Genomic DNA, 10,375 nt, shown 5'->3' with positions numbered 1-10,375 from the left:
ATCTAACTTACATTAAATAAAGTAAATGCTTCCTGGTTATGTATTTTACGCTGTCATAAATTAATCAAATTTAAAATATTTGCTATTTAAATACCAGCTACAATTAAAAACCCAAAATTCCAGCCAACAATCGATAGTTCTGTTGTCATAACGACTGAAATAAAAGTTTTTAATTGCAATTGTCTACAATAATAAAATCAAAATTCTCAAAACTCAATTTTATGCTAGTTTAAATATAAAAACATTGCAATAGATTGCCTGTTTGCACAGTAATTCCCAGCTAGCATAAATCAACAAATTATTCAAATTTGGGCTAGCGCGCTCAGCGTTGCCATCTATGAAAATACCAAATAAATATCATACGTTTCAGTATTTAACGTAATACGCAATCGATAAATGTAGAATTGTTATCGTTGCCATAACGACTAAAATGAAAATATTTAATTGCAAACAATAATAAAAAAGGAAAAACAAGCCAAACTCTGCTATTTCACTTGACAAAATGTATAGAAGCAGTGCACCGAAACGCACAGGCATTTATCGTGTCAAGGGAAACATCAACGATTTCCAGCTGGAGCTGAAATTAAGGCACGTTAGCGAATGGCTGCCTGTCCCGAAATTTGAATATACGGGCGCCAAAGTCAACTACGGCGACCATTATCCGGAGAGTACGAGCACAAGTGGTTGGTCAGACTGTTTCATCTATGTGCCCTACGAGGATCAGTATGGCAATAACTATTACACCTACTACAACTATTATAATCCCGGCAGCGATTATCCCGGCAGCAGCAGTCGCGCCACCAGCTGCAGCAGCAGCGCGCGCAGCGGCCGCAGCAGCTTTTACAGCAGCAATCAGTCGGAGCTGATAGACCAACAGCAGAAGCAGCAGCTGACAGGCGAGACAGGATTCCATGCCCTGAATCCGGAACTGTGCAATGGCGCAACGGCCAACGTTTGCATTAGCTGGCAGCAAAAGTGCTTCAGTCGCGAGGAGCTGCAGCGCTACGGCGAACTGAACAACTGCCAGACGTCGTTGCAGCGTCGCTACCATCGCTGGACGCGCGACATTGTGGAGCTGCAGCAACGCTACCAGCTCCGAGTGCAGCACGCCGAGCAGAAGCAGCGCGTGCGACGTCGCCGGCAAAACAAAACCTCAAAAACGAAGTCGAAATCTTCGCCGCTCTCCGAGTTCAGCGTGGAGGCGCCAACGGCGCTGCCCGAGGACCCGGACTTCGCCACACGCACCTGCCTCATACACACACTCATCAATGCGGATCTGCGAGAGCTTGACGCAGGCGATCCCCAGCTGCCCGCCGAGGCGCACGAGCTGCAGCAGCAGGGCTTTCAGCTAATGTACATCTATGCCCAGCTGCAGCAGGATATGCTGCTGCTCTGCCTGCGCTACGATCCGGCGTGCGGCCTGCTCTATGTCTATCCGGACTTCAGCCTGAGCGCGGAAGACTTGGAGTATGTGCTGCAGATTGACAACGATTGCCGGCAGCTCTACGCGTACGGCTTTGAGAACGTGACCGTGGTGAATGTGCTCGAGCAGGATCACGTTGAGTCGGCAGCTCAGTCGCAGCGAGATGCGGAGCTGGAGCTGGAGCTTGACTGGGACTCGCTGCCGGGCTCCGAGGCCAGCGCCGAGCAGCTGGTCAACTACTATCAGCAGCAGCGCAGCAGCGAGTCGGCCCAGCGACGCCTGCTGCAATTCCAGCTGCCGCCCAAGCGCATGCGCCGCGTCGTCCTGCTGCTGCAGCTGCACGAGGCACAGCACTTCGAGTACCCCAATGTGCACGTGCGCTACTATGTCAATCCGCCGTCGCATACGATACTGGAGCCAGCCAATAAGCATGATCCGTTTCCGCTGCGTGGCGCCACAGCCACCTGTGTGGCGGGCGGAGCTGAGCGCCTGGCTCACTTCTCGCACTGCTGGCAGCTGACGCTGCTCTGCGAGGAGTCGCATCAGCCCCATCAGCTGCTGCACATCTACTTCGAGGTGATCAGCGTCGACAGCTGGCAGCGTGAGCGCTGCGAGGGCTACGCCCATTTCTCCTGCTCGCTGCTGGCGCCGCTGCCCAGCGGCGTCTCTTCCGGCATGCGGCTGCAGTGCATCCGTCCCGTGGGCAGCTGGCTGGATGCGCTCAATCGCTATTTCATTGGCGGCCGTGCGCTGTTCGACTTCGTTGGTTACTTCAAAAGCCGATCCCGCGAGAATATGCTGCACAATCGCATGGAGCTCGGCCGACAGCATGTGATGCGCAGCACCGGAACGCTCCTCTTCAGCGTGCAGAAGCTGCAGCAGCGCCACCAACAGTTCGGCTACTATCTGCTCCAGGAGCACAGCAACGATGACGACGACAACTACAACGACGATGCCGCTGCTCCAGGCTGCTGCCAGCTCGATCCCAAGCCCAAGTCCAGTGTCTCTGCCACGCTGCAGGAGGTGATGTCTGCCTATGTGGAGGCCAGGGAACGCATCGAAGCACTGCTCGGGACTGCAACGCTGCCCTAGAATGTGTTCCATTAACACACAGACAACGACTCCATGCAGCCAACACTTGCCTCCCGACTCACTTCATCCATCGAATCCAGCTTCTCAGAGTCTTGCCTAGAGCTCGCATATAGTTTGCCTTACATCTGATCTGTATCCAGTTTGTATCCAGTTTGTATGTTCATTACGAATATATGGATGCCTATCTGCACATAGATAGTCAGATCCTAGTAGAGACATAATCGGAAATGTATATTCTGTATAGATGAAGCCAATTGAGGCTCAGCATTTAAATGTATCTGGGCTCGATTCATATGGAAATAAGATCTAAGCATATATCCTGATATGTAGATTCAGTATAAGGTTATTTAAGCTAATCCAGTTGTAGCTAGTAGGGGAACTTCAGCTAGATTCGATATGGCTATGTATGTATATAGATTCTAGATTGGCTTATGCTAGCTCGACTACTGGTTGGGGCTAGTAGAGTATCTAGATTCAAATAATATAGATAGATTCTATATAGATGTGCTATGAGGTTCAACGCGAAACATGCCTTGGAAATCCAACGAAGCTGAACTTCCTATATATATACATGTCCCTATATAGTCTCTAAAGTAAAGAACCCTCAGTGTCTGTCCTACCCATACATAGAATCTATTTTGTATATAGTATTCAGTACCATTTGAATTGGAATATTATAAGAAAAGGCTTTCCAATTCCATATAGCATCATAAAAACAGCCTTTCCCTGGCTAAACTCGCGCTAAATCTAAGCCTAAGTATGTTTTGTATCAGTCCAGGAAAAGTATAATAAAACACAAGCCTGTCTTTAGGCGACTGCATATACAAGCTAAGCCTTTAACACGCATTGCATACTTACAAGGCACTTTGCCAGCAGCTTGTAGATAGACTATTGACTGGCGTTTATATCAGCTGGACAGCTGTTCTTAAGACTTGTAAATAATAGTATAAGAAGTGCATCATGCTCATTGTATACTTACAAGGTAGTTTACAAGCAGCTTGTAGAGTCAAAGATCAGCAAGCTTAAGAAGCTCTACAAAGCAAATTGAATCAAATTTTTCTATCCAAATTTGTAGTGATTCAGCTCGTTACAAGGAACTTTGCAAGCTGCTTGCAAAACTAGAGCGCGGAGCAGTTACTGCCCAAACAATAGATCATATAACGGTTTTAGTTTAGCCATTTTATTTACTACTAATATCACTCAGTGTATATACATATATATATATTCATATATAGATTCATTGTCATGTTCGCATCGCATCGTCTCATATTTTGTTTTCTTTTTTCTGGCAGGCTGAGGGCTGGGGTAGGGGGATCAGGGATATCGGGATTGCAAAGGATATATTGTATACATATAACACTAAAAGATGATAAAAAAATAATATATATATATATATACTTATAGATATACACATATATATATATCTATATATAATTTTGCTACTTGTTAATTGTTGATTGGGGGAATTTGGCGCTTAGAACTAAATACTTGGGCTTAGGGTCGAGGGGAGGGGGTTGCTTTTACGGAAGGACTTGCTCTCTGGACTGGGAACATCCTCCATGCTTATGCCGTGGGCAAATAGAGACGGGACGGCTCTGCGGGGGGCTGGTAGTTGTAGCCGTTGCCATTGACATTGCTGCCATACGGATTGCCGGCGCCGAAGAGACTGCCGATGCCAGCGTTGGGGTCAACACCGAAGCTGCCATCAGAGCCAGGTCCATAGATGCCATTGGCATTGGCATTGTCATCGATGGGTGCCCTGTAGCTGTAGTCATCGCCGCTCTGGCCGCTGCCGCGCAGTGGTCCTTGCTCGTTGTTCAGATTCTGCTGCAGGAACTGGAAGCGATTCTTGTTGCCCAGCAGGCTGCTCAGGTCGGCGGCTGGCTTGGGGCCCGCAGGAGCCAAGGGCTGTGGGCTGCATAGAGTTGATTGCATTGTAGCCGAGCAGCTCACGGAGTTGGCGCTAGCACTACTTACTCAGGCAAGTCCAGATCCAGCTCGGTGATTGGGTGATAGCCGAACTCATCGGCCGTATAACGGGTCTTGTAGCGCTTGCCATCGGCGCCCGTGAACGAGTACGAGCCGCTTACCACAAAGGTCTTGTCGTCCTTCAGTTTGCCCACGCTGTTGACCTCAATGCCGTTCTGGGTCTTCAATCTGTGAGAAGTGATCGATTAGTTATCGATTGCGCTTCAAATTTAACTTAAGGCGACGATCAGATATTTCATTAACATGGTATCGATAATTTATCGATTCATTCAAATCAAATAATTGCAAATTATGCCAATTAATTCAATAGCATACAATAACAAACAATCGCTTACCGTCGATTACTTATCGATACCTACAATACGATCAGTGCTATCGCTTGGCCTGAATAGAATCTAATATTTTCTAGTATATCAATGCTAACGATTAATGCAAGTTATCGATTAGTTGTAATCGAAGTGATTTACACTTTAATTAGCTAAGAAAATCTACTTTGTGATTCATGATTAACTTGAAGTATTATTCAGAGTGATAAATAAGCTGCGATATCATATTAAGGGAATGCCCTTAATATTTATTATAACTCGTAAATAAATTTAATGAGGTAATGCCCTTAATGTCATTTGCTTTAGCCATCTTCGTTCGCTGTTTCGCTGACAAACGCAGTTATCGATCGAAATGTATCGATTTATTGCTGTACCAACTTACTCGAGTTTGAACTTTTTGCCCGCATTGTAGTTTTGCAGCTTCTCGGTTTTGGCCTTCATCACATCGCCGCTGAAATGAACGGCGGGCTTATCGTCGTCGATGTCCTCGGGCAGGGTGTAGATATCGCCCGGATTATACTTGAACAGATCCAGATTGCGATCTGTCAGGTGTTTCACGTCGGCGACTGCCAACGCCACAAAGCACAAAACCAGCTGCCAGCCAAGAGAGAGACAGAGAGAGAGGAGGGGATGGTTAGTTTATACGATTAGTTGATTGCTTGATTTGTGTATTCACGTTTAGTACGAGCTGTCACTTAAGAGCGAAGCATAGATAACACACATAAAAATAGATATAAAACGGAATATGGAAATCTGTGTCGTGATTTTTTTTATTTTTCTTAATATTATTTTAACGAGCGCTGTATAAATCACGGGCAAAGTGGCTCGTGGTCTATGCCAAGTGTCAGACAACTTGTTTTATGCATTTCAAATTTGAATTTAAGAAAAACAAGCGAAAAAACGATCAACAGGCGCTTAGAGCCGCAGCAATTAATCAAACTGTTGGCGTGCGCGCGCGTTTTGCTAGCGTTTTGTTGGCGTCTATAAACGCTCGCCTTGGCGCGTCGTCGCTTTGTCTCGCGCATTGCGCTCTTGTTGGCGTTGTTGTTGCTGCTAATGCGTTTTGATTTATTTGACTTGAGCTTAAATCGTTTCCAATGTTTGCGGCTCATTGCTTTGTACTCCATCCAGGCAAATAGAGCTTGTGTGCGTGTGTGTGAGTGAGCCAGCAAGAGCCTGGAGTATGGCATGGAAGCCCTTTGCATGAGCACGTGTGAGTGAGCAGGCAAGCGCCTGGAAATCAACTTGGGCACTCTTCGTTTGCACGTGTGTGAGTGAGTAGGCAGGCGCCTGCAATTAGTAATGGCCACTCTTTGCTTGTTCGTGTGTGTATGAGGGCGAAAGCAAGCGCTCACATTGCTTGCGTGTGTCCCACACACGACATGTTTTGAATGAAATCAATTAGCAGCGTGAGCAAATACAAAAACAACAAAAGGCCAAAGTTTAGATTGCAGATTAAAGAGCTCGTACAACTGGAATTTTTTAGGAAGTGCTACCAACTGGCTGAACATGTCAATTAGCATGCCGGCAAAAAAAGGTGTAGAAAAAACGTGCAGAAAAAAAAGCCAAAAGCAAACAGCAAAAAAAATTATTAAGCAAATATATATTTAAAAAAAAAATGATACTTAGCGCTTTTTTTCATACAATTAAAAACACTTTGCTTTTAAATTAAATTCAATTTTCAAACGTTAAAATTTAGCCTTTTTAAAAGGACTTTTGTACACAGATGTTAGAGATTTTTTATTAATTCTAAGTGAAAAAATAGTTTACAACACTGCAGCATTTTACTGTTATTTACTTTTGAAAGCACTTAAAAAAAATCACAAGCGTTTTTTTTAAATATTTTTAGTTTTTGCTTTTGTCACTTTAAGCACTTATTATCAAAATATATTTTTACAGAATTTTTATTTTTTAAACTTACAAAACTCTTCATGTTTAATTTTGTGTGTTATATTTGAGAGGGTATCCTAAGTCGAACTGCAAATTGAAGACTGTGAGAGATGCGTTGCGCACAGGTTCTAACAAATAAATACAAACGCTTCCACTTCTTGTTTCCTTATATATGGTCTTTTGCTAGAGCCCAAGCCAAGCGCCGTCGGCGTCGCAGCTCGCAAAAAAAAAAATAACAGCAACAACAAAATGGAGAAGGCGAAAAAAAGAAGAAAATGAGAAAAAAGAAGACCCAACAGAACCGGACAACGAACCGCAGCGCCCAATACGATGCGGACATGGCGGGAACGTCGACAGTTGTCAACGCGCTGCGTGCTGCGATGCCCTGTAAATTTGGCAAATGCGGTGTATATAATATAATATGCCAGCCACAACAAGACAGTTGCTTAATATACCACAAACAGTTACAAAAACTTAAAAATAGTTTTTATTTCTGATTTTACGTCAAACAGCCTATGGGAACTCAGCTTTTAGCAGAGCTACAGAGCTCAAATTTGTCATGTGGCTGCCTTGCATAGTGCATATCATAGTTCTATATGCACTTGGTATACAGTTTACAATTACTTATCAAAACTGCTAAGAATAGTCTGAGTATCTATGTGAACTCGGCTGCTAGCAGAGTTAGAGAGCTGTAATTTGGTATGTGACTGCCTTGCATAGTGCATATCATAGTTCTATATGCACTTGGTATACAGTTTACAATTACTTATCAAAACTGCTAAGAATAGTCTGAGTATCTATGTGAACTCAGCTGCTAGCAGAGTTAGAGAGCTGCAATTTGGTATGTGACTGTCTTTCATTGCATAGGTCAAGTTTTTATGGTTTTCTTGCAGTTCATATACTGCCCTGAAAGTGAGAGAATAGCTTGATAACTATGTTAAGTCTGTGAGTAGTATATGAAATATTGTGTGTGAACTAGTGTGTGTCAAGAAGAATGAGATCTTCCTCACAGTTGTTATGGACTTAAACATTTTCTATGTGAAATAGCTAAAGAATAGACGTGATCAATATGAACTTGATAAATTGAATAATTTTAAAATATGACAGATTCAGTATTAATGTATATGGTATATGGTATTTATTGGTATATTTATATAGATATATAGGAATAGTGGAGCGAGGTTACCCATACACATCTATATCTATACATGCATAGGGTTATATCGGTTATAGCTATATAGCAAAATAATATAGTTTTATATATTATTTACATTTTATATATTATTTATATTATTTACAGGGTATCTACGCTGTGCATCACTCAGGCCTGCGCACTACGCACTAGCTATTTGTTTTGAATTGCCATTGGGTTGTTGGGTTGTTGGGGCAGCCGCCCCTAGCCTCAGACACATTCAGCATAGATGTAACTGTTTTTGGGCAGACTTTTACACATTAAAAGGGCCATCAAAAGAGCTGGTTTTCTAACATACAACTCTGTGTGTGTGTGTGTGTGTGTGTGTGTGAGTGTGTGTGTGTGTGTGTGTGCTTAGATGACAACAAATTAGAAAACCGCCATCAACGAATTAGCATACGCGTTTAAGTTTAATGATTTTTATTGAGTATCTACAGATGTATATACATACATACGCATACATATTCGTACATACATGTGTGTGTAAGGCTGTCTGTGTGTTTGTGTGTCTGTTTGTCTGCATACGCCTAGCATTCAGTTTTTATGAAGCGCACAATATTTTGTTATTGGAAAACATGCGCTAATATATGCGCGACATTCGTTCGATTTGGGAGTCCATTTCGAAGACCAGTTTGGGTCTGTTGGGGAATGGATTCCGGACTAGCTCAGGCCTAGTCCTAAGCACAGCCCCTGCCGCCCCAACCATGCCCCTGTTTGTGGTCAGCAGTTAAGGGAACACCGCCAACGCCAACGCCAACGCCTTGGGCTGCTCTTCTCTTGGCGCCTTTCTCATGCAGAGACTTGCCCTTGCGTTTGCTTGACCTTCGCTCAATTAGCCGTTCCGTTTTCGGCCTCTTATCACACTTAGCACATTTATCAACCTGCGCCTCGTTTCCGATCGCAGATCTGAGATCTCAGTTGAACTTCTAGTTCCATTCTCCTTCATCATCTTCTTTTTCTTCTCGTTTTATCTAATTTTAATTAAGTCTAGCCTGAGTCTTTAAAAACATATTTAATATTCGTCGACTTTTTTCCTTGTTTTGCCACATTTCAATGGTCAGGGCGCGCTGTTGCCGATTTTCACAGCGAAATGGCTCCGCTTGCCTGGGGTCAAAGTGCACTGTTGTCGGTTTTCAGAGGCATCAACTGCTGCCTTTCAGTTAGCAAACGTCGCTGCCAGCTTTCGCAACGAAAGCTTGTTGCTTTCCTTCGCTTCATGAATGCGCTGTTGCCACGTTTCACAGCTTATGCACTTTTGTCAAAAGAAAATTAAGAACAACCCCAGAAGCTTTTGCCAAGCTTCCATAGAGAAGAGCTTAAAGTACAGGCGGCGTTGCCAAACTTCACCGCCAGCCAATTATCAAGCGTACTTAGAGCCATCTGCTTATGCAAAGCCATTTGGTATTCAAATCTGTATGAAGATATATATTCGGAATCGAGAACAGCTTTAATCGTGGCTCAAAATCAAATGACTTTTTTATTCTGTTTTCATTCATTCAGTATTAATGAAAACGTTAAGCGTTGTCAGTCAAGCTTGTCAAGCGTTGTCGTTCTTCACGCTCTTCAAATGCCATCTTGCTGATGGCTTTTGCCTTGGTTTCATTTTTCTACCACTTCTGTCTCTCCTCTTCTTCTTCATTTGAACACAAAAATATGAAGATTAAACAAATTCATTCGACACGCCCCACTGACAGTTGCGGAGTGACGTCTCTACTAACTATCTCAATCGATCTCCCTCTCCATCTCTCTGTCTCCCTCTCTCTCTCTCTCTGTCTGCTCTATGCAAACGAGTTATTGGGAAACTCAAAAGAAAAAGCAAAACACAACAGAAACAAATTGCTGCGGTCGGAACCATTCTTCAGCTCGGCCACAACAATCTCTTCATCAAATAGATCTTCCGAATTGTTTGCCGTTCGTTAAGGCTAATTTATGGCACAGCTCAAGGACTGTCGGCCCCCCCCGCCCCTGCCACAGGTGTAAGCTGTTGTTCGACTATCTCACTCACATGCCAGTGGAGTTACACCGAGAAGACGCCAAGTCTCACGCTATTTCGATTCGGCTGATTATCTCTAGACAACCTGTGGACTCATGCTCTATCTCTTTCTTTCTTTTTTTACCTGCTCTTTGCTCTCTTTCTCTCTCTGCTTTACACTTATTCTCGCATCTCCCTCTTTCTTTCTTCATCTCTTTCATTTTATCTCTTTTATTTCTTACTCTTTCTTTCTCTCTATCTCATGCTTTTCATCTTTCGTTTCATCACTATCTCTTTCTCTCTCCCTCTCTTTCTCCATCTCCTTCTCTTTGATTCTCTGTCGTATCTCTCTCTTTCATTCCATCCCATTTCTCGCACTGCTTACCTCTTCCTCTCTCTGTTTACCCTTCCCTCTCCACCCTCCTCTGTCTCTCCCGCTTTCTCTCACTGCTCCCTCTCTGCTCACCATCTCCTTGCTGCTTCTCTCCCAC

General features: G+C 43.8%; 2 protein-coding genes across 2 annotated transcripts; one reads left to right on the top strand and one right to left on the bottom strand.

The window, feature by feature from the left end:
* Window positions 1-437: 437 nt before the first annotated feature.
* On the top strand, window positions 438-2,590 carry LOC111605681 (Meckel syndrome type 1 protein homolog). Its single transcript, XM_023324353.2, has one exon. The coding sequence runs from the start codon at window positions 503-505 to the stop codon at window positions 2,513-2,515; it is 2,013 nt and encodes a 670-aa protein (XP_023180121.2). The 5' UTR covers window positions 438-502; the 3' UTR covers window positions 2,516-2,590.
* Window positions 2,591-4,010: 1,420 nt separating this feature from the next.
* Window positions 4,011-6,839, bottom strand: LOC111605263. Its single transcript, XM_023323705.1, has 4 exons — window positions 6,752-6,839; window positions 5,213-5,424; window positions 4,493-4,672; window positions 4,011-4,430 (listed from the first exon to the last, which is right to left on the bottom strand). The coding sequence occupies exons 1-4, from the start codon at window positions 6,761-6,763 to the stop codon at window positions 4,079-4,081; spliced, it is 756 nt and encodes a 251-aa protein (XP_023179473.1). The 5' UTR covers window positions 6,764-6,839; the 3' UTR covers window positions 4,011-4,078.
* Between the last annotated feature and the right edge of the window lie 3,536 nt (window positions 6,840-10,375).

Source organism: Drosophila hydei, unplaced genomic scaffold (genome assembly GCF_003285905.1).
Source record: "Drosophila hydei strain 15085-1641.00,03,60 unplaced genomic scaffold, DhydRS2 tig00000237-arrow-arrow-pilon, whole genome shotgun sequence".
Taxonomy (NCBI): Eukaryota; Metazoa; Arthropoda; class Insecta; order Diptera; family Drosophilidae; genus Drosophila; species Drosophila hydei.
The sequence above is the reverse complement of the archived record's forward strand: the minus strand, read 5'-3'. Positions and strand labels throughout refer to the sequence as shown.

Excerpts from the sequence above, each read along its gene's own strand:
- LOC111605681 (XM_023324353.2), top strand. The coding sequence starts at position 503 with ATGTATAGAAGCAGTGCACCGAAACGCACAGGCATTTATCGTGTCAAG.
- LOC111605263 (XM_023323705.1), bottom strand. Across the intron at positions 4,673-5,212 it reads GGCAAAAAGTTCAAACTCGA|ATTGAAGACCCAGAACGGCA; the intron begins GTAAGTTGGTAC and ends CACTTCTCACAG. Across the intron at positions 4,431-4,492 it reads CTGGATCTGGACTTGCCTGA|CCCACAGCCCTTGGCTCCTG; the intron begins GTAAGTAGTGCT and ends AACTCTATGCAG.